The sequence below is a fragment of the Coturnix japonica genome, chromosome 6 (genome assembly GCF_054131305.1).
Source record: "Coturnix japonica strain WE chromosome 6, WE-NBRP24, whole genome shotgun sequence".
In the NCBI taxonomy this organism is placed as follows: domain Eukaryota; kingdom Metazoa; phylum Chordata; class Aves; order Galliformes; family Phasianidae; genus Coturnix; species Coturnix japonica.
The window spans coordinates 1,119,201-1,141,834 of NC_140668.1; the positions used below are offsets into that span (position 1 = coordinate 1,119,201).

Here is a 22,634-nt window from a genome sequence, read left to right on the forward strand (position 1 = left end):
CACCACGCGACGCCCCCGCCATCACCAGCTTCCGAACTACATCTCCCATCACCCGCCCCCCCCTCCGCCCCCTCACTTCCGGCCGCCGGTAGTGACGTCACACGCTCGGAATTTTTCCCCGCGAAAACGGCGGAGCGATGCAACGGCGGATCACGTGAGCAAACCGGGACCCCCACCCCATATAACCCTCCCCCCCACACACCCCATATATTCCCCCCCCATATATGTCCCCCCCCACCCCTATATGTCCCCCTTCCCCCCTATATGTCCCGTCCCTCCATCTCCCTATATGTCCCCCCACCTCCCTATACGTCCTCCCTCCCCTATATGTCCCCCCCATTCCATATGACCCCCCCTCCCTATATGTCCCCCCATATATGTCCCCCCCCATATGTCGTCCCCCCTCTCCCTATATGTCCCCCCCTATATATCCTCTCCCCCCATATGTCCCCCCATATGTCCCCCACATCTCCCTATATGTTTTCCTCCCCCATATGACCCTCCCCTCCCTATATGTCCCCCCCCACATATATCCCCCCCTCTCCCTATAAGTCCCCCCATCTCCCTATATGTCCCCCCATATGTCCCCCCCATTTCTATATGTCCCCCCTCCCCCTATATTTCCCCCTCCAAATGTCCCCCCACATAAGTCTCCCGCCCCATATGTCCTCCCCCCTCTCCATATGTCCCCCCCTCTCCCTATATGTCTCCCCCCATATATGTCTCGCCCCATATGTCCTACCCCCCCATACGTCCCCCCATACGTCCCCCCCATATGTCCCACCTCTATATGTCCCCCCCTCTCCCTATATGCCCCCCGTCTGTATGTCTCCCCCCATATGTCTTCCCCCCCAACCCTCTCTCTATATGTCCCACCCCTCCCTATATGTCCCCTTCCTCCCCCTATATGTCCCCCCCATATGTCCACCCCCCTCTCCCTATATGTCCCTCCCTATATGTCCCCTGCCATATGTCCTAGCCCCCATACGTCCCCCCCATCTGTCCCCCCTCTCCCCATATGTCCCCCTTCCATATGTCCCCCCTCTCCCTATATGCCCCCCCATATGTCTCCCCCCCGCCCTCTCCCTATATGTCCCCCCCTCTCCCTATATCTCCCCCACATCTCCCTATATCATCATCCTCCCCCCCACCCCATAGTGACACCCCTCTTCCTTTTCATCTCCCCACAGATCTTTCTTCTCCCCCCCCAGGGCTACAAATAGCGCCGGCCAGTGAGTGGGATGGGATGGGATGGGATGGGATGGGATGGGAATGGATGGGATGGAATGGGATGAGATGGGGTGGGATGGAATGGAATGGGTTGAGATGGGATGAGATGAGATGGGATGGGAATGGATGGGATGGAATGGGATGGAATGGGTTGAGATGGGATGGGATGAGATGGGATGGAATGGGATGAGATGGGATGGGATGGAATGGGATGGAATGGGATGAGATGGGATGGAATGGGATGGGAATGGATGGGATGGGATGGAATGGGATGAGATGGATGGGATGGGATGGATGGATGGAATGGGATGGGATGGGATGGAATGGGATGGGATGAATGGGATGGGATGGGATAGGATGGGCTGGGCTGGGATGGGGTGGGGTGGGGGGTTGGGGGGGGGGTTGGAAGTTGTTTATTGGGGTGGGGGGGGATCAGATATGCCCCATCTCCCCCCATTATCTCCCCCCATTCCTTTCTGCACCCCAAACCTCTGCCCCTTCTCCCCTCGCAGATCCCATACACAGAAGGTAGAACAAAGCTCCCCCGAAGAGCCCCCCCAGGAACGTCAGGATCTCAATGGAAGCACGGTGAGATTCCCCCCTTTGCCTTCCCAGTTCCCCCAGTACCTGTCAGCCCAGTATATCCCAGTGCCCCCCCTGCTCCATCCCAGTCTGGCCCCATTGATCTCCCAGTTCATCCATAGCCCCATTCTATCACCCCAGTATATCCCTATACCCCCTATTCCCCCTATCCCCCCCTTACCCCCCATAGTCCCTATTCCCCCTATACCCCCTATGCCCCCTATACCTCCTATACCCCTTATACCCCCTGTTTCCCCTATCTTCCCTATACCCCCCCATACTCCCCATACCCCCTATACTCCCCATACCACCTATACTCCCTATACACTCTATCCCCCCTTATACCCCCTATACCCCCTATACCCCCTATACCCCTTATACCCCCTATACCCCCCATACCCCCTTACTCCCTTTGCTCCCCATACCCCCCATACCCCCCATATCCCCCATATCCCCCATATCCCTTATACCCCCTATACCCCCTATATCCCCTATACCCCGTATACTCCCTATACTCACTATACTCCCCATATTCCCCATACTCCCTATTTCCCTATGCTCCCTATATTCCTTATATCCCCTATACACCCCCATACCCCCTAAACCCCCTAAAGTCCCCATACCCCCTATCCCCCCTATCTCTCCTATATCCCCATACCCCCCATACCCCCTATAACCCCATACACTCCATACCCCCATACCCCCTATACTCCCCATGCCCCCTATCCCCCCTATCCCCCCTATCTCCCCTTTCCCCCCTTTCCCCCCTATACCCCCTATATCCCCTATACCCACCATACCTCCTATACCCCCTATCCCCCCTATACCACCCATACCCCCCTTATACCCCCTATATACCCTATACCCCCCATACCCCCCATCCCCCCATATACCCCCTATGCCCCCTACAACCCCTATGCCCCCTATACCCCCCTTACCCCCCATACTCCCCATAATTCCCATACCCCCTATACCCCCTATACTCCCCTATACCCCCTATACTCCCCATACCCCCTGTACCCCCTATGCCTCGTACACCCCGTATACCCCCCATACCCCCCATACTCCCCATACCCCCATTATACCCCCTATATACCCTATACCCCCCATACCCCCCATACCCCCCATACCCCCTCTACCCCCTATACTCCCCATACCCCCTATACCCCCTATACCCCCTATGTTCCCCAATACCTCCAATACCCCCCATACCCCTTATACTCCCCATATTCCCCATAACCCCCTATACCCCCTATACCCTCCGTACCCCCCATACTCCCCATACCTCCCATACCCCCCATAGCCCCCATACCCCCCATACCCCCTATAACCCCTATACTCCCCATACTCCCTATATCCCTATAATCCCAGTTTTATACTGATGGTCCCTGTCCCCCCTACATCCCCTCGTGCCCCCTCCTGACATCAGCCAGGGGACAGTGATGGGGACAGTAATGGGGACGTTGCCCCCCCCGCATCCAAGCGCTGCCGTCAGTCACCTGCTGACCAGGACAAGGGACCTCCCCCACCCCATAAAGCTCCAGCCCCCAACAGGTGGGTGATGTTGTGGTGTGACACAGGGTTCCCATGTACCATATACCGCCATATACACCCCCATTATTTGCCCCTACAGCCATATACCCCCCCATTATCGCCCCATATACCCCCCCATTATTGCCCCTGCAGCCATATACCCCCCTATTATTGCCCCATATACCCCCCCATTATTGTCCCTGCAGCCATAAACCCCCCCATTAACGCCCCTACAGCCATATACCCCCCCATTATTGTCCCTACAGCCATATACCCCCCTATTATTGCCCCATATACCCCCCGTTGTTGCCCCTACAGTCATATACCCCCCCATTATTTGCCCCTACAGCCATATACCCCCCTATTATCGCCCCATATACTCCCCATTATTGCTCCTGCAGCCATATACACCCCTATTATTGCCCCTGCAGCCATATACCCCCCATTATTGTTCCTACAGCCATATACCCCCCCATTATCGCCCCTACAGCCATATACCCCCCCATTAACTCCCCTAGAGCCATATACACCCCCATTATTGCCCCATATACACCCCCATTATTGTTCCTACAGCCATATACCCCCCCATTATCGCCCCTACAGCCATATACCCCCCCATTATTTGCCCCTACAGCCATATACCCCTTCCAATATTGCCGCTACAGCCATATACCCCCCCAATATCGCCCCATATACCCCCCATTATTGCCCCTGCAGCCATATACCCCCCCATTATTTGCCCCTACAGCCATGTACCCCTTCCAATATTGCCCCTACAGCCATATACCCCCCCATTATCGCCCCTACAGCCATATACCCCCCCTTTATTGCCCCATATACCCCCCATTATTGTCCCTACAGCCATATACCGGTGGAGCCATCCCAGTATGACCCCAGTAAGAGTGGGTACCACCCAGTGCAGGATGCCTGCTGGGGGCATGGGCACAGGTAGGGGCTTTGGGAGGGGATCCTAAATGGGGATGGTGGGGGATATGGGGTGGGTCGGGATGTGGGGTGATGGGAGATATGGGGTTATGGGGGACACTGGGGTGGGACATAGGGTGGTTTGTAACAGGGTGGGACCTGGGGTAGGAAATGAGGCTATTGGGGAACATGGGGAGGAAATGGAAGATGTGGGGTTGTGGTGGGAGTCTTGGGGGGCCATGGGGGGTGATAGGGCCATAGGGTGTGATGTGTGGGGCTGGAAGGCCATTCAAATGGGACTTGGGGTTGATGGGGGGGAACTTGGGGTGGGGTCATTGGGGCATTAAAGGGGGACATTGAGGTGGGATCATGGAGTCATGGGGGGTGATAGGGTCATAGGGTGGGGCATGCAGTGATGGTGAATATGGGGTCATGGAAAACATAGGGATACAACGTGGAGCCATTGGATATAGGGGTATATAGGGGTGATGTGGGACAATGGGGTGGTTCTTGGGGAGGGGGATGGAACATGGTGGGGACATTGGGATGGTGATGGGTGATGGGAGGGTTTGAGGGTTGGGGTCACAATCTGTCCCTCTCAGTGTCCCCTACCTGGCGGTGGCTCGTACCTTTGAGCGCATTGAGGAGGCTTCATCCCGGTAAGACCTCACTTTTCTTATATGGGAAGGGACAGACCTATTGGTTCCCAAACCCCAACACTGACCCCATAACCAAAACACCAAAGATTTTGAGGTTTTGGGATGATCCCATTCCCCGCTTTGATCCCAAACCCTGATCATTTGGGGTTGAGGCAATGACTCCACATCACTCCTACCCCAAACCCCAATAATATTGACCTGGGAAATACAATCTCATTTCTGCATTACCCCAAATCCCAATGATTTTGGGTTGGTGAACGAACCTCATCTCTACCTAACCCCAAAATTGATCCCCCTCACCTCAATTATTTTAGATGGGGAGGATGACCCCATTTCATCTCCATTCCAAACCCCATTACATCTCCATTCCGAACCCTAATAACCCCATTACATCTCCATTCCAAACCCCAATGACCCCATTTCATCCCCATTCCAAACCCCATTTCATCTCCATTCCGAACCCTAATGACCCTATTTAATCTCCATTCCAAACCCCAATGACCCCATTTCATCCCCATTCCAAACCCCATTTCATCTCCATTCCGAACCCTAATGACCCTATTTAATCTCCATTCCAACACCCAATAATTATAGGTTGGGGACCTGACACCTTCTCCACTCCCACCCCAAACTACTCGGGATTTATGGAGACAACCCCATTTCATCTTAATTCCAAACCCCAATGACCCCATTTCATCTCCATCCCAAACGCCAATGACCCCATTTCATCTCCATTCCAAACCCTGATGACCCCATTTCACGTTCATTCCAAACCCCAATGACCCCATTTCGCCTCCATTCAAAACCCCAATGACCCCATTTCATCTCCATTCCAAACCCCAATGACGCCATTTCATCCCTATTCCAAACCCCAATGACCCCTTTTCACGTTCATTCCAAACCCCAATGACCCCATTTCACGTCCATTCAAAACCCCAATGACCCCATTTCACCTCCATACCAAACCCAATGACCCCATTTCATCTCCATTCCAAACCCCATTTCATTTCCATTCCGAACCCTAATGACCCTATTTCATCTCCATTCCAACACCCAATAATTATAGGTTGGGGACCTGACACCTTCTCCACTCCAACCCAAAACTATTCGGGATTTATGGAGCCAACCACCTTTCCCCTCCATCCCCAACCCTTACCCCAAACCCCAATGATCTGAGCCTCCATCCCCCCTCTAGGCTGAAGATCATTGAGATCCTCACCAACTTCCTACGCTCCGTGGTGGCTCTGACCCCATCTGAATTACTCCCTTGCCTTCTTTTGTGCCTCAACCGTCCCGGAGCCGCCCCTGAAGGGTTGGAGCTGGGTGTTGGCGAGACCCTGCTCACCCGTGCCCTTGCCCAGGCCACTGGTAAGACCCATGGGTTGGGATGCCCCATGTTATTGGTGTGTTGACTGGGTTGCCCCATAGCATTGATGTAGGTGTTGACTGGGATGCCCTATGGTGCTGATGTAGGTGTTGACTGGGATGCCCCATAACATTGGTGTTGGTGTTGACTGGGATGCCCCATAACACTGGTGTAGGTGTTGACTGGGATGCCCCATAACATTGATGTAGGTGTTGACTGGGATGCCCCATAGTATTGATGTAGGTGTTGACTGGGTTGCCCCATAATATTGGTGTAGGTGTTGACTGGGATGCCCCATAGCATTGGTGTAGGTATTGACTGAGATGCCCCATAGCATTGGTGTAGGTATTGACTGGGATGCCCTATGGTGCTGATGTAGGTATTGACTGGGATGCCCCATAACATTGGTGTAGGTGTTGACTGGGATGCCCCATAGCATTGGTGTAGGTGTTGAATGGGATGCCCTATGGTGCTGATGTAGGTATTGACTGGGATGCCCCATAACATTGGTGTAGGTGTTGACTGGGATGCCCCATAGCATTGGTGTAGGTGTTGACTGGGATGCCCCATAGCATTGGTGTAGATGTTGACTGGGATGCCCCATAGCATTGGTGTAGGTGTTGACTGGGATGCCCCATAACATTGATGTAGGTGTTGACTGGGATGCCCCATAGTATTGATGTAGGTATTGACTGGGATGCCCCATAGTATTGATGTAGGTATTGACTGGGATGCCCCATGGCGCTAATGTAGGTGTTGACGTTGGCGTTGCCATCCCCACAGGTCGCCAGCTGGCTCAGATCCGCAGTGAAGCACAGGATAAAGGGGATTTGGGGTTGGTGGCTGAAAGCAGCCGCTGCACCCAACGCACGGTGGTGCCGCCGGCCCCATTGAGCGCCAACGGTGTCCTTGGCAAGCTGCGGGAGATGGCCGCCATGTCGGGCAATGCGGTGAGCTTGGGGACCATGTGGATGGCACTCATCACCTTTGTGTCGTGCCAACGTGGCTGTGGTTTCTTTTGCAGTCTTCTAACAAGAAGATCGACATCATCAAAGGGCTCTTTGTCGCTTGCCGGCACTCAGAGGCGCGATACCTCGTCCGGTGAGGACAAGAAAAGGGCAATTGTGGTGCTGTGGGGTCACCTCATCACCCTGTTAGTGATCTTGGTGCCCATTTTGTCCCTGATAATGATATTAGTGCCCATTTTGTCCCTGATAATGACATTGGTGCCCATTGGTGTCCCTTATAGTGACATTGGTGCTCATTGGTGTCCTTGATAATGACATTGGTGCCCATTGGTGTCCCTGATAGTGACATTGGTGTCTCCCTAATGCAGATCTCTCAGTGGGAAGCTCCGCATTGGGTTGGCCGAGCAGTCGGTGCTCACCGCGCTGGCACACGCCGTCACTCTCACCCCACCAGGGCAAGGTGAGAAGCTGTGGGGACATTGGGGGACGGTGTGTGGACATTGGGGTGGTGACAATGGGGCTGTGTCATATGGCAGAGTGGCCACTGGCTGTGGTGGATGCTGGGCAGAACATGGCACCTGATGCACGCAGAGCTTGGTTGGAGGAGCGGAGCCGGATCCTCAAGCAGACCTTCTGGTGAGGCCTGTCCCCCCACCCGGGTCTTCTTTATTGGGGTACCTGCTCTTTGGATGGGTTGTAATAATGGGTCGTAACGGGTTGTAATGGGTCGTAACGGGTTGTAATGGGTCGTAACGGGTTGTAATGGGTCGTAACGGGTTGTAATGGGTCGTAACGGGTTGTAATGGGTCGTAACGGGTTTTAATGGGTCGTAACGGGTTGTAATGGGTCATAACGGGTTGTAACAGGTCGTAACGGGTCATAATGGGTTTTAATGGGTCATGATGGCTTGTAATGGGTCGTAATTGTTTGTAATGGGTCATAACTGGTTGTAATGGGTTGTCACAGGTTGTAACGGGTCATAACGGGTTGTAATGGGTCGTAATGGGTCATAACGGGTTGTAATGGGTTGTCACGGGTTGTAACGGGTCATAACGAGATGTAACGGGTCATAACGAGATGTAACGGGTCATAACGGGTTGTAACGGGTCATAACGGGTTGTAACGGGTCATAACGGGTTGTAACGGGTCATAACGGGTCATAACGGGTCATAACGGGTCGTAATGGGTCGTAATGGGTGGTAACGGGTTGTAATGGGTCGTAACGGGTCGTAATGGGTTGTAATGGGTCGTAATGGGTCTTAATGGGTTGTAATGGGTCGTAATGGGTCTAATAACCACCCCATGAGCTCTTTAGAGCCAAGTCATCTTCTATATGTATGGGAATAGAGACATTGGGTCTGTCCCCTTGTCCCCACAGTGAACTGCCAGACTATGCTGCCATTGTCCCGGTGCTGCTGGAGCACGGCCTGGAGCAGCTCCCCAAGCATTGTGGCATCACTCCAGGTACCGTGAGGCCTAAGGCAGGTGGTCCCAGCCCCATCCTTTCCCCACGGCCCTCGCTACGTCCCCTTTTATCCCCAGGTGTCCCCTTGAAACCCATGCTGGCCCAACCTGCCCGCTGTGTCCGCGAGCTGCTGAAGCGCTTTGAGGAGGCTGCATTCACCTGCGAGTACAAATATGACGGAGAACGAACCCAGGTAGAGCTTTGGGGGAGTCGCAGGGTGCCCTTCACCCTTTGTCACCCTCCTGTCACCTCTATGTCCACCCCATAGATCCACGTCTTGGAGAGCGGAGCCGTCTTCATCTACAGCCGCAACCAAGAGAACACAACCGCCAAGTATCCCGACCTTGTCCAGCGCATCCCCAAGGCAAGTTTGGGTCTTTGGGGGGAGGGACATGAGGGTACCAAGGGAAATATAGGGCAAACACGGGGCACTTGGGGGGCAGTGGTGGTGCCGTGCTGAGCTCTGGAATTGCCTCCCAAGATGCTGAAGCCTGGCGTGCGCTCGTGCATCCTGGATGCAGAAGCGGTGGCTTGGGACAAGGTGACGAAGCAGCTGCAGCCCTTCCAGGTGCTGATGACGAGGAAGAGGAAGGTGAGAGAAGGTTTGAAGACACGAGGGGCAGCAGATGGATGGGACGGTGATGCCCTGTTTGTGTTCCGTGCCTCCGCAGGATGTGGATGCTGCTGACATTAAGGTGCAAGTGTGCGTCTACGCCTTTGATCTGCTGTACCTCAATGGGGAGGTGAGTGCAGTTCATCCTAATGGGATTAAGGGGATAACACTGTGACCCCTCATCCCTAAGGGGATGACACTGTGATCCCTATATCCTCTAATCCCCTAATCCTAATGGGATTAAGGGGATGACACTGTGATCCCTAATGGGATTAAGGGGATGACACTGTGTCCTCTCAGCCCCAGTGGGATTAAGGGGATGGCACTGTGATCCCTAATGGGATTAAGGAGATGACACTGTGATCCCTCATCCCTAATGGGATTAAGGGGGTGACACTGTGATCCCTAATGGAATTAAGGGGATGACACTGTGTCCTCTCATCCCTAATGGGATTAAGGGGGTGACACTGTGACCCTTCATCCCTAAGGGGATTAAGGGGATGACACTGTGATTCCTCATTCCTAATGGGATTAAGGGGATGACACTGTGTCCCCTCATCCCTAATGGGATTAAGGGGATGCCGCTGTGTCCCCTCATCCCTAACGGGATTAAGGGGATGACACTGTGATCCCTAATGGGATTAAGGGGATGACACTGGGATTCCTAATGGGATTAAGGGGATGACACTGTGTCCCCTCATCCCTAACGGGATTAAGGGGATGACATTGTGATCCCTAATGGGATTAAGGGGATGACACTGGGATTCCTAATGGGATTAAGGGGATGACACTGTGTCCCCTCATCCCTAATGGGATTAAGGGGATGACACTGTGATCCGTATATCCCTTAATCCTAATGGGATTAAGGGGGTGACCCTGTGACCCCTCATCCCTAAGGGGATGACACTGTGGTCCCTATATCCTCTAATCCCATAATCCTAATGGGATTAAGGGGATGACACTGTGATCCCTATATGTCCTAATCCCCTAATCCTAATGGGATTAAGGGGATGACACTGTGATCCCTCATCCCTAATGGGGTGACACTGTGTCCCCTAATCTTAATGGGATTAAGGGGATGACACTGTTTCCCCCATAGCCGCTGGTGCGGGAGCCCTTGGCCACGCGGCGCCGGTTGCTGCGCCAGTCATTTGAAGAAGCAGAGGGCGAATTCCTCTTTGCCACTTCGATGGACACCTCTAATCCCGATGAGATTTCCGAGTTCCTGGACAAAGCCATTAAGGGTGAGTGATGCCACCATAGAAACGCATCCCCTATATCCCCTTTTATTTGGGGTGACCATAAACTGTCCTTAGCTTCCTGCGAGGGTCTCATGGTGAAGACGCTGGAGGTGGAGGCCACCTATGAGATTGCTAAGCGGTCCCACAAGTGGTTGAAGGTGAGCGCTGGCGGCCCGTTTCTTGCCTCTCTGTCCCCTTGTGGCTTTCCTTTACGTTCCCAACCCTATTTGGTCCATTTTGGTGCCAATTTGGTCCATTTTGGTGCCAATTTGGTTCATTTTGGTGCCAATTTGGGACCATTTTGCTGCCACTTTGGCGCCATTTTGGTGCCAAATTGGGCCTATTTGCTGTCAATTTGGGACCATTTTTGTGCCAATTTGGCTTTCCTTACGTTCCCAACCCCAATTTGGTCCATTTTGGTGCCAATTTGGTCCATTTTGGTACCAATTTGGTCCATTTTGGCGACAATTTGGTCCATTTTGCTGCCACTTTGGGGCCTATTTGCTGCCACTTTGGGGCCATTTTGGTGCCAATTTGGGCCTATTTGCTGTCAATTTGGGACCTTTTTTGTGCCAATATGGCTTTCCTTACGTTCCCGACCCCGCTGCCTGTCCCTTCAGCTGAAGAAGGATTACCTGGATGGCCTTGGGGACACGCTGGACCTCGTCGTCATAGGTGCCTACCTGGGCAAGGGCAAACGTGCGGGCATTTATGGGGGATTCCTGCTGGCCTGCTATGATGAGGAGAGTGAGGAATACCAGAGCATCTGCAAGGTGACCACTATGGGGTCCTTATGGGGTCCTGTGTGGACATTATGGGGTCCTTAGGGGGTCCTATGTGGTCCTTATGGGGTCTTTATGGGGTCCTATGTGGACATTATGGGGTCCTTATGTGGTCCTTATGGGGTCCTTGTGGGGACCTATGTGGTCGTTATGGGGTTTTATGTGGTCATTATGGGGTCCTTGTGGGGACCTATGTGGTCGTTATGGGGTCCTATGTGGTCATTATAGGGTCCTATGTGGTCCTTATGGGGTCCTATGTGGTCATTAAGGGGTCCTTATGGGGTCCTATGTGGTCCTTAGGGGGTCCTTATAGGGTCCTGTGTGGTCCTTATGGGGTCCTATGTGGTCCTTATGTGGTCCTTATGGGGTCCTTATGTGGTCCTTAAGGGGTCCTATGTGGTCATTATGGGGTCATTATGTGGTCCTTATGGGGTCCTATGTGGTCGTTATGGGGTTCTGTGTGGTCCTTATGGGGTCCTATGGGGTCCTTATGGGGTCCAATGTGGTCTTTATGGGGTCCTTATGGGGTCCTTATGGGGTCCTATATGGTCTTTATGGGGTCCTATGTATTTTCCCTACAGATCGGCACCGGTTTCACTGAGGAGACCTTGGAGAAACACTACAACTTCTTCAAGGTGAATTTGGGCCATTTCGTGTCAATTTGGGCCATTTTGGTGCCAATTTGGGACTATTTTTGTGCTAATTTGGTCCATTTGGTGCCAATTTGGGCAATTTGGTGCCAATTTGTGTCATTTTGGTGACACAATTTGGACCATTTTTGTGTCAATTTGGGCCATTTAGTGACAGGTTGGGCCATTTTTGTGCCAATTTGGGCCATTTGATGACAATTTGGTGCCAATTTGGCCCATTTTGGTGGCAATTTGGTCCATATTGGTGCCAATTTGGCCCATTTTGGTGCCAATTTAGGCCATTTGGTGCCAATTTGGGCCATTTTGGTGCCAACTTGAGCCATTTGGTGACACAATTTGGGCCATTTTGGTGCCAATTTGGGCCATTTTTTGCCAATTTTGACCATTTTGGTGCCAACTTGAGCCATTTGGTGACACAATTTGGACCATTTTGGTGCAAATTTGGGCCATTTGGTGCCAATTTGGCCCATTTTGCTTCAAATTTGGTCAATTTTGGTGTCAATTTTGGTGTCAATTTGGGGCCATTTTGGTGCCAATTTGGACCATTTTGCTTCAAATTTGGTCAATTTTGGTGTCAATTTTGGTGTCAATTTGGGGCCATTTTGGTGCCAATTTGGACCATTTTTGTGTAAATTTGGGCCATTTGGTGACAATTTGGGACCATTTTGTTTCCAATTTGGGCCATTTGGTGCCAACTTGAGCCATTTGGTGACACAATTTGGGCCTATTTGGTGCCAATTTGGGCCATTTTGGTGCCAATTTGGCTCATTTGGTGCCAATTTGGTCAATTTTTGTGACAATTTGGACCATTTGGTAACAATTTGGGTCATTTTGGTGTCAATTTGGTCCATTTTGGTACCAATTTGGTCCATTTTGGTGCAAATTTGGCCCATTTGGTGCCAATTTGGGCCATTTAGTGACAATTTGTGCCATTTCAGTGACAATTTTGACCATATTGGTAACAATTTGGGACCATTTTGTTGCCAATTTGGTTCGTTTCTGTGTCAATTTGGACTATTTAGTGTCAATTTGTTCCATTTTGGTGCCAATTTGGGCCATTTGATGAGAATTTGGTGCCAATTTGAACCATTTTTGTGTTAATTTGGGCCATTTTGGTGCCAATTTGGGCCTTTTGATACACAATTTGGGCCATTTGGTGCCATTTTGATCCATTTTGCTGCCAATTTGGCCCATTTTTGTTCCAATTTGGTACCCATTTGCTACCATTGCCCCATTCTAGGACCACGTGTTGACTCAACCGCGTCCCTATTACCGCTGGGATACCGCGGTGGCCCCTGACCATTGGCTGGCAGCCGTTCAGGTCTGGGAGGTGAAATGTGGGGACCTCTCCATCTCCCCCGTCTATGGGGCAGCTGTGGGGCTGGTGAGTGTGACAGCGGGACATGGGGAGGGGGATTTTGTCCTTGGTGGGTATTGACGCCGTGTTTTGTTAAGGTGGATGAGGACAAGGGCATCTCATTGCGCTTCCCGAGGTTCCTGCGTGTGCGTGAGGACAAGAAACCCGAGGAGGCCACCAGCAGTACACAGGTAATGGGTTCTATTGAGTTCTAATGGGTTCTAATGGGTTCTATTGGGTTGTAATGGGTTGTAACGGGCCGTAATGGGTTCTAATGGGTTGTAATGGGTTGTAATGGATCGTAACAGGCCGTAATGGGTCGTAATGGGTTGTAATGGGTTCTAACGGGTTCAAATGGGTCATAATGGGTCGTAATGGGTTGTAATGGGTTCTAACGGGTTCAAATGGGTCATAATGGGTCGTAATGGGTTCTACTGGGTCATCATGGGTTCTAATGGGTTCTAATGGGTTCTATTGGGTTGTAATGGGTTGTAATGGGTCGTAATGGGTTGTAACGGGTCGTAACGGGTCATAATGGGTTCTAATGGGTCATAATGGGTTCTATTGGGTTCTAATGGGTTCTGATGGGTTCTATTGGGTTGTAATGGGTCGTAATGGGTCGTAACGGGTTCTAATGGGTCATAATGGGTTCTGTTGGGTTCTACTGGGTTCTGCTGGGTCGTAATGGGTTCTAATGGGTTGTAATGGGTCGTAATGGGTTGTAACGGGTCGTAACGGGTCATAATGGGTTCTAATGGGTCATAATGGGTTCTATTGGGTTCTGATGGGTTCTATTGGGTTGTAATGGGTCGTAACGGGTTGTAACGGGTCGTAACGGGTCATAATGGGTTCTAATGGGTCATAATGGGTTCTATTGGGTTCTAATGGGTTCTGATGGGTTCTATTGGGTTGTAATGGGTCGTAATGGGTCGTAACGGGTCATAATGGGTTCTAATGGGTCATAATGGGTTCTGTTGGGTTCTACTGGGTTCTACTGGGTCGTAATGGGTTCTAATGGGTTGTAATGGGTTCTAATGGGTTGTAATAATGGGTTGTGATGGGTTGTAATAGGTTCTAATGGGTTGTAATGGGATCTATTGGGTTCTATTGGGTCGTAATGGGTTCTAATGGGTTGTTATGGGTTCTAAAGGGTCGTAATGGGTTCTACTGGGTCGTCATGGGTTCTAATGGGTCGTAATGGGTTTTAATAATGGGTTGTAATAATGGGTCGTAATGGGTCATAATGGGTTGTAATAGGTTCTAACAGGTACAGATGGGTTGTAATGGGTCGTAACGGGTTGTAATGGGTTACAGTGGGTTCTACTGGGTAGTAATGCGTCATAATGGGTTGTTATGTGTTGTAATGGGTTCTAATGGGTTGTAATAATGGGTTGTAATAATGGGTTGTAATAATGGGTTGTAATAATGGGTTGTGATGGGTTGTAATGGGTTCAAATGGGTCATAATGGGTTTTAATGGGTCGTAATGGGTTCTATTGGGTTCTATAGGATTCTAATGAGTTGTAATGGGTTTTAATGGGTCGTAATGTGTACTAATGGGTTCTAATGAGTTGTAATGGGTCGCTATGGGTTCTAATGGGTTGTAATAATGGGCTGTAATGGGTTGTAATGGGTTCAAATGGGTCGTAATGGGTTGTAATGTGTCGTAATGGGTTCTATTGGGTTCTATTGGTTTCTAATGAGTTGTAATGGGTTCTAATGGGTTGTAATGGGTTTTAATGGATCGTAATGGATACTAATGGGTTCTAATGAGTTGTAATGGGTCGCTATGGGTTTTAATGGGTTGTAATAATGGGTTGTAATGGGTTGTAATGGGTTCAAATGGGTCGTAATGGGTTACAATGGGTCGTAATGGGTCATTATGGGTTGTAATGGGTTGTAATAATGGGTTGTGAAGGATTGTAATGGGTTCTAATGAGTTCTAACAGGTTCAAATGGGTCATAATGGGTCATAATGGGTTCTAATAGGTCGTAATGGGTTCTAGTAGGTCATAATGGGTTCAAATGGGTTCTAATGGGTCGTAATGGGTTCTAATGGGTTCTAATGGGTTTTAATAGGTCGTAATGGGTTCTACTGGGTTGCAATGGGTCGTAATGGGTCGGGGGCAGGGATGGGACACAGAGCAGGGACACAAAGCCCCACATCTATTGTTTCCTATGCAGGTGGCCGAGCTGTACAAGAAGCAGCAGCAGATCCAGAACCAGCAGCAGGCGGAGAAAGGGGACGAGGAGTTCTATTGACATCACCCGACCCCATAGACCCCATAGATCTATGGGGTCTCTATGGGGATCTATGGGGTCTATGGGGGCAGTGTTCCCCTATGGCATGAGGACTTTGGGATGTAATAACCTTCCATCTGTTGTATTCCCCCACCCCATATCTAATGTCACTCCTGCCCCATCTCTGGAGCTCCCTATGTGTCCCCAATAAATTGTCTGTGATTGCTCCAGCTCCTTTTGTCCTATGGGGTCTCTACGGGCATCTATGAAGTCTCTATGGGACTCTATGGGGTCTATGGGGTCTCTATAGGGGTCTATGGGGTCTCTATAGGGGTCTATGGGGTCTCCATGGGTATCTATGGGGTCTCTATGGGGATCTATGGGGTCTATGGGGTCTCTATGGGGATCTATGAGGTCTCTATGGGGATCTAAGGGGTCTATGGGGTCTCTATGAAGATCTATGGGGTCTCTATGGGGATCTATAATGTCTATGGGGTCTCTATGAAGATCTATGGGGTCTCTATGAGGATCTGTGGGGTCTATGGGGCCCCTATGGGGGACTATGGGGTCTCTATGGGGATCTATGGGGTCTATGGGGTCTCTATGGGGATCTATGGGGTCTCTAAGGATCTATGGGGTTTCTTGCTCATAGCCCAGTACAGCTCTCTGGAAGAGAGTCTATGGGGTCTCTATGGGGTCTCTATGGGGACCTATGGGGTCTATGGGGCCCTCCCTGCCCCATAAGTGCCCCATTCCTCATCCCTGCCCCATAAGTGACCCTCAAAAACCCCCAAATACCCCATAAGTGCCCCTAACCCCACCCTAAATGCCCCCATAAGTGCCCTCCCCCCCGCCCCACAAGTTGTGGGTCAGACCCACCAGCGCTGCGCAGCACCAGCCCCATGGTGGTGGGTGCCTGCCCCATTAGTGACACCTCCCAAACCCCATCCCTGCCCCATAAGTGACTCCCAAATCCCCCTCCCTGCCCCCCAATCCCTGTCCTTGCCCCACAAGTGACCCCAATCCACCCTCCTTGCCCCAGTAGTTCCCCCAAATCCCCCCTACCTGCCCTATAACTGCCCCCAAACTCCCCTCTCTGCCCCATAAGTGACTCCCTCCTCCCTGCCCCACAAGTGATCTCCAATCCCCCCCTCCCTGCCCCACAAGTGCCCCCCTTCCTCCTCCCTGCCCCATAAGTGACCCACAAATCCCTCCTATATGCCCCCAAATCCCCCTCAAATGCCCCCAATCCCCCCTCCCTTCCCCATAAGTGACCCCAACACACCCGCCCCACAAGTCACACCACCAACCCCCAATCCCTGCCCCATAAGTGACACCCCCAAATCCCCACATAAGTTCCCCAGATCCCCCCTAAAGGAAAGCGAGAGGAAAGACACGGAACGAGACGTTAATTTTGGGTCCCGGGGGCTTGACTTGATGATCTCTAAGGTCCCTTCCAACCCGCACAAGACTGTGATACTGTGATACCGTGAATACCAATAGAAAAAAATACAAAACCACGACAGTATGGCAGCCCGAAAAGATTCCCTTGTGGAAGAAGGGGGAGGGTGAAGGAGGGTGAAGGAGGGTGAAGGAGGGGAGTGAAGGAGAGTGAAGGAGGCCGAGGGCCCTTTACTTGGGGCCGGCTACTCTGTGACCTCTTGCTGGCCAGAGAGAAGGGCTGCCCGCTGGGCACAGGGAGCACCTTGGAGCTCCCGTGCCGTGCCCTGCCCTCCAGCCCCCTCCTCATCCTATGTGGAACGCCAGTGCCAGCAGTGCGGCCGCCATTTTAGAACCCTCTCCATGTCACCTTGGTCACCGCTGCCGCGCGCAACACACTCACCTCTGACAGCTGTGGCAGATAACAGCCATGTCGGCAGCTAAGAGGGCGAGGGTAGAATTTTCCCTGTTTCAGGCGGGAGGATGGAGCTGGGTGCACTAGGAGTGAGAAGGAGGAGGGGGCCCGCCATGACCACCAGGCAGAGGAGGGGTAAGAGAGCCATTTTCCATAATGCCTGGACCAGCCCCGTGACCACCACCCATGTGGAGCCTATGGAGGTGGATCCCCCTCCAGAGGAACCGATGGAGGTGGATCCCCCTCCAGAGGAGCCCATGGATGTGGATCCCCCTCCAGAGGAACCGATGGAGGTGGATCCCCCTCCAGAGGAGCCCATGGATGTGGATCCACCCACGGCATAGCTAGCCTGGCACCACACCACCATGCCAGGCCCCGCGTTGGCATGGTCACAGCTTCACCATCGCTGATCCAGGCACTTGGCTCCTTTCCTGCTGCGCGGCCCCTGCCCCCAGCGTTAGCTGGGTGGCGTTATTTAACATCTTCTTCTCCTCCACCTTGTTGCTCCTCCGGTTCTGTGGGCCCCCAGTTCCTTCTTCCCCCTGTTGGAGTTAGGTGCTTGTTCTGTTCTTTGTTGTTGATGGTAGTGTTAGGTTAGTGTTAGTGTTCAGTTTAGTTTTAGCGTTAGGGATAGGTTCCTGTTTGTTCTTTAGGGTTAGGTAGTTAGGAGTTTCTGTTGTTATTTTAGAGTTAGGCATAGGTTAGTGTTCGTACTTACAGTCAGGCATCGGCTGCTACGCTCAAGTCAAAGTAACCGCTGCTCCTTGGTTGCTCATGCATGTCATGCAGCTGGTTGCTCACCCCGAGCAATGAGTGCGACTGCCCTGAGAGCAGAGGTTTGATGACATCTGCGATGAACTGAATTTCCCTCTTGGGATTTTTCCTTTGCAGAACATGGAGGAGCAGAGCGTGAGTGGCTGAGAAATGGAGCTGGGACTCAGGAGAGCAACACGTGGCTGTGTCCCAGAGCTCCCAAAGTGTGGCCATGGCAAGGTAGGCGTGCCTTACCGTAAGCGTAGTTCAAGCACAGCTCCTGGCACTGTCTGCAACAGATCCGCTCTCTGCGTGCTTGCTTTCAGTCACTGGTGTTGTGCAGCACAGCCACGGCACGGCCCTCAGTGCGTACCCGAGGAGCGTGAAAAGGTAGGTGGTGAATTTTCATCTCGCTAACGCTAGGATTAGGAATAGTGTGGTCACCAAAAACGGAAGTGAGGTCAGAAAACCCTAAAGTGAGGTCTGCTAACACGGAAGTGAGGTCAGCAAACCTGGAAGTGACGTCACTAAACCCGGAAGTGAGGTCAGCAAACCCGAAAGTGAGGTCAGCAAACCTGGAAAGTGAGGTCTGCTAACCCGGAAGTGAGGTCAGAAAACCCTAAAGTGAGGTCTGCTAACACGGAAGTGAGGTCAGCAAACCTGGAAGTGACGTCACTAAACCCGGAAGTGAGGTCAGCAAACCCGAAAGTGAGGTCAGCAAACCTGGAAAGTGAGGTCTGCTAACCCGGAAGTGAGGTCAGCAAACCCGGAAGTGAGGTCAGCAAACCCGGAAGTGAGGTCACCAAACCCGGAAGTGAGATCAGCAAACCCGGAAGTGTGGTCAGCATATCCGGAAAGTGAGGTCTGCTAACCCGGAAGTGACATCAGCAAACCTGGAAGTGACATCTGCAAACCTGGAAAGTGAGCTCTGCTAACCTGGAAGTGAGGTCAGCAATACCGGAAGTGACGTCACTAAACTGGGAAGTGAGGTCACCAAAGCTGGAAGTGAGGTCAGCAAACCCGGAAGTGAGGTCAGCAGACCTGGAAAGTGAGGTCTGCTAACCCAGAAGTGTGGTCAGCAAAGCCGGAAGTGAGGTCACCAAACCCGGAAGTGAGGTCAGCAAACCCAGAAGTGAGATCACCAAACCCGGAAGTGAGGTCAGCTTATCCGGAAAGTGAGGTCTGCTAACCCGGAAGTGTGGTCAGCAAAGCCGGAAGTGAGGTCAGCTTATCCGGAAAGTGAGGTCTGCTAACCCGGAAGTGTGGTCAACAAAGCCGGAAGTGAGGTCACTAAACCCAGAATTGACGTCACTAAACCCCGAAGTGAATTCTGCTTACCTTTTAATGAGGTCAGCATTTCCCAAATTGACTTTGACAAACCTGGAATGAGGTCATCAAACCCGAAAGTGACGTCACCACAACCCGGAAGTGAGTCCAGCAAACCCAGAGTTGAGGTCTGCTCAACCAGAAGTGACGTCACTAAATCCGGAAGTGAGGTCAGCCAACCCGGAAAGTGAGGTCTGTTACCCTGGAAGTGAGGTCACCAAACCCGGAAGTGAGGTCACCAAACCCGGAAGTGAGGTCACCAAATCCGGAAGTGCTATCAGCAAACCCGGAAGTGAGGTCTGCTATCCGAGAAGTGAGATCACCAAACCCGGAAGTGTGTTTTTCAAACCCAGAAGTGACGTCACCAAACCCAGAAGTGAGTTCTGCTAACCCGGAAATGAGGTCAGCAAACTCGGAAGTGAGGTCATCAACCCGGAAGTGAGGTCAGCAAACCCAGAAGTGAGGTCAGCAAACCCAGAAGTGAGGTCACATAACCTGGAAGTGACGTCACTAAACCCCGAAGTGAGTATTGCTTTCCCGGAAATGAGGTCAGAATTCCCAAAATTGATATTATCAGAACCGGAATTGAGGTCATCAAACCCTTAAGTGAGGTCAGAAACCCGGAAGTGACATCACTAAACAAGGGATTGAGGTCAGCAAACTCGGAAGTTAGGTCAGCAAACACAAAATTCTGGTCAGCAAACTCGGATGTGAGGTCAGCACACCCGAAAGTGAGGTCATCAAACCTGGAAGTGCGGTCACCAAACCTGGAAATGATGTCACTAAACCCTGAAGTGTGTTCCGCTAACATGGAAATGATGTCAGCAAACACAGAATTGACGTCACTAAACACGTAAGTGAGGTCAGCAAACCCGGAAGTGATGTCTACTAACCCGGAAGTGAGATCACCAAACCCGGAAGTGACGTCACTAAACCCAGAAGTGCAGTCTGCAAACCCGGAAGTGAGGTCAGCAAACCCAGAAGTGAAGTCATCAAACCCGGAAGTGAGGTCAGCAAACCCGGACGTGAGGTCTGCTATCCGAGAAGTAAGATCACCAAACCCGGAAGTGAGTTTTGCTACCCTGGAAATGAGGTCAGCAAACCCGGAAGTGAGGTCGTGAAACCCAGAAGTGAGGTCGTGAAACCCAGAATTGAGGTCATCAAACCCAGACATGAGGTCACATATCCCGGAAGTGACGTCACTAAACCCTGAAGTGAGTTTTGCTTTCCCGGAAATGAGGTCAGAATTCCCAAAGTTGATTTTATTAAACCCAGAAGTGAGGTCAGCAAACCCGGAAGTGACATCACTAAACCCAGAAGTTAGGTCAGCAAACCCGCAGGTGACGTCACTAAAACCGGAAGTGAGGTCAGCAAACCCGGAAGTAAGGTCATCAAACCCGGAAGTGAGCTCACCTAACCTGGACGTGACATCAGCAAAATAGGAAGTGAGTTCTGTTAACCCAGAAGTGATGTCAACAAACCCCGAAAGTGAGGTCTGCAAACCCAGAAGTGAGGTAACCAAAAAGGGAAGTGAGTTCCGCTAACCCGGAAATGAGGTCAGCAAACACGGAATTGACATCACTAAACCTGGAAGTGCGGTCTGCAAACCCGGAAGTGAGGTCATCAAACTTGGAAGTGAGGTCATCAAACCCGGAAGTGAGGTCAGCATACGAAGAAAGTGAGGTCTGCTAACTCGGAAGTGAGTCCAGCAAACCCAGAAGTGAGGTCTGCTATCTGAGAAGTGAGGTCAGCAAACCTGGAAGTGACATCACCAAACCCGGAAGTGACGTCACCAAACCCGGAAGTGAGGTCAGCAAACCCGGAAAGTGAGGTCAGCTAACCCGGAAAGTGAGGTCACCAAACCCGGAAGTGAGTTCTGCTAACCCGGAATTACAGAATCACAGAATCACAGAATCACAGAATGACCCGGGTTGGAAGGGACCTCAAGGATCATGTAGTTCCAACCCCCCTGCCTAGCAGGGCCACCAAACATACACCTTTACTAGATCAGGTTGCCCAGGGCCCCGTCCAACCTGGTCTTGAACACCTCCAAGGACGGGGCATCCACAACCTCCCTGGGCAGCCTGTTCCAGGACCTAACCACCCTTCTAGTAAAGAACTTTCCCCTAACATCCAACCTAAATCTTCCCTCCTTCAACTTAAAACCATTTCCTCTTGTCCTGCTATTATCAGCCCTTTCGAAGAGTTTACTCCCCTCCTGGGAGTAAGTTCCCTTCAGGTACTGAAAGGCTGCAATGAGGTCACCCCGCAACCTTCTCTTCTCCAGGCTGAACAAACCCAACTCCCTCAGCCTGTCCTCATAGGGGAGGTGCTCCAGCCCCCTGATCATCTTCGTGGCCCTCCTCTGGACCCTTTCCAAAATCTCCATGTGTTTTTTGTACTGAGGGCTCCACACCTGGACACAGTACTCCAGATGGGGCCTCACAAGAGCAGAGTAGAGAGGGACGATCACCTCCCTATCCCTGCTGACCACCCCTCTCCTGATGGAGCCCAGGATCCCATTTGCTTTCCGGGCTGCCAGAGCGCAATTGAGGTCAGCAAACCCGGAAGTGATGTATGCTAACCAGGAAGTGAGGTTGCCAAACCCAGAAGTGAGGTCTGCTCACCCAGAAGTGAGTCCACCTAACCCGGAAATGGCGTCACCAAACCCGGAAGTGAGGTCAGAAAACCAGGAAGTGAGTGTGGCAAATCCGGAAGTGAGGTCACCAAACCTGGATGTGAGTTCTGCTTACCCGGAAATGAGGTCAGCATTCCCAAAATTGATTTTCACTGACCCGGAATGAGGTCATCAAACACGGAAGTTTGGTCACCAAACAGGGAAGTGAGTTCTGTTTACCCGGAAATGAGGTCAGCTTACACGGAATTGATGTCACTAAACTCGGAAGTGAGGTCAGCAGACCCGGAAGTGATGTCTGCTAACCTGGAAGTGAGATCACCAAAACCGGAAGTGACATCACTAAACCCGGAATTGCGGTCTTCAAACCAAAAATTGAGGTTAGCAAACCCGGAAAGTGAGGTCTGCTAACTCGGAAGTGGGGTCAGCAAACCTGGAAGTGAAGTCAACATACC

General features: G+C 51.7%; 1 protein-coding gene across 1 annotated transcript; it reads left to right on the forward strand.

Moving 5' to 3' along the window:
* The first annotated feature begins 98 nt into the window (after positions 1-98).
* Positions 99-15,840, forward strand: LIG1 (DNA ligase 1). The gene is made up of 23 exons (XM_085550636.1): positions 99-154; positions 1,191-1,232; positions 1,743-1,818; positions 3,242-3,366; positions 4,207-4,293; positions 4,872-4,928; positions 6,124-6,296; positions 7,078-7,244; positions 7,319-7,395; positions 7,631-7,722; positions 7,799-7,898; positions 8,641-8,726; positions 8,805-8,920; positions 8,996-9,091; positions 9,209-9,319; positions 9,399-9,470; positions 10,440-10,584; positions 10,657-10,739; positions 11,202-11,354; positions 11,945-11,998; positions 13,254-13,397; positions 13,469-13,561; positions 15,554-15,840. Exons 1-23 carry the CDS (start codon positions 138-140, stop codon positions 15,629-15,631), a joined length of 2,244 nt encoding a protein of 747 aa, XP_085406762.1. The 5' UTR covers positions 99-137; the 3' UTR covers positions 15,632-15,840.
* Positions 15,841-22,634: the final 6,794 nt, after the last annotated feature.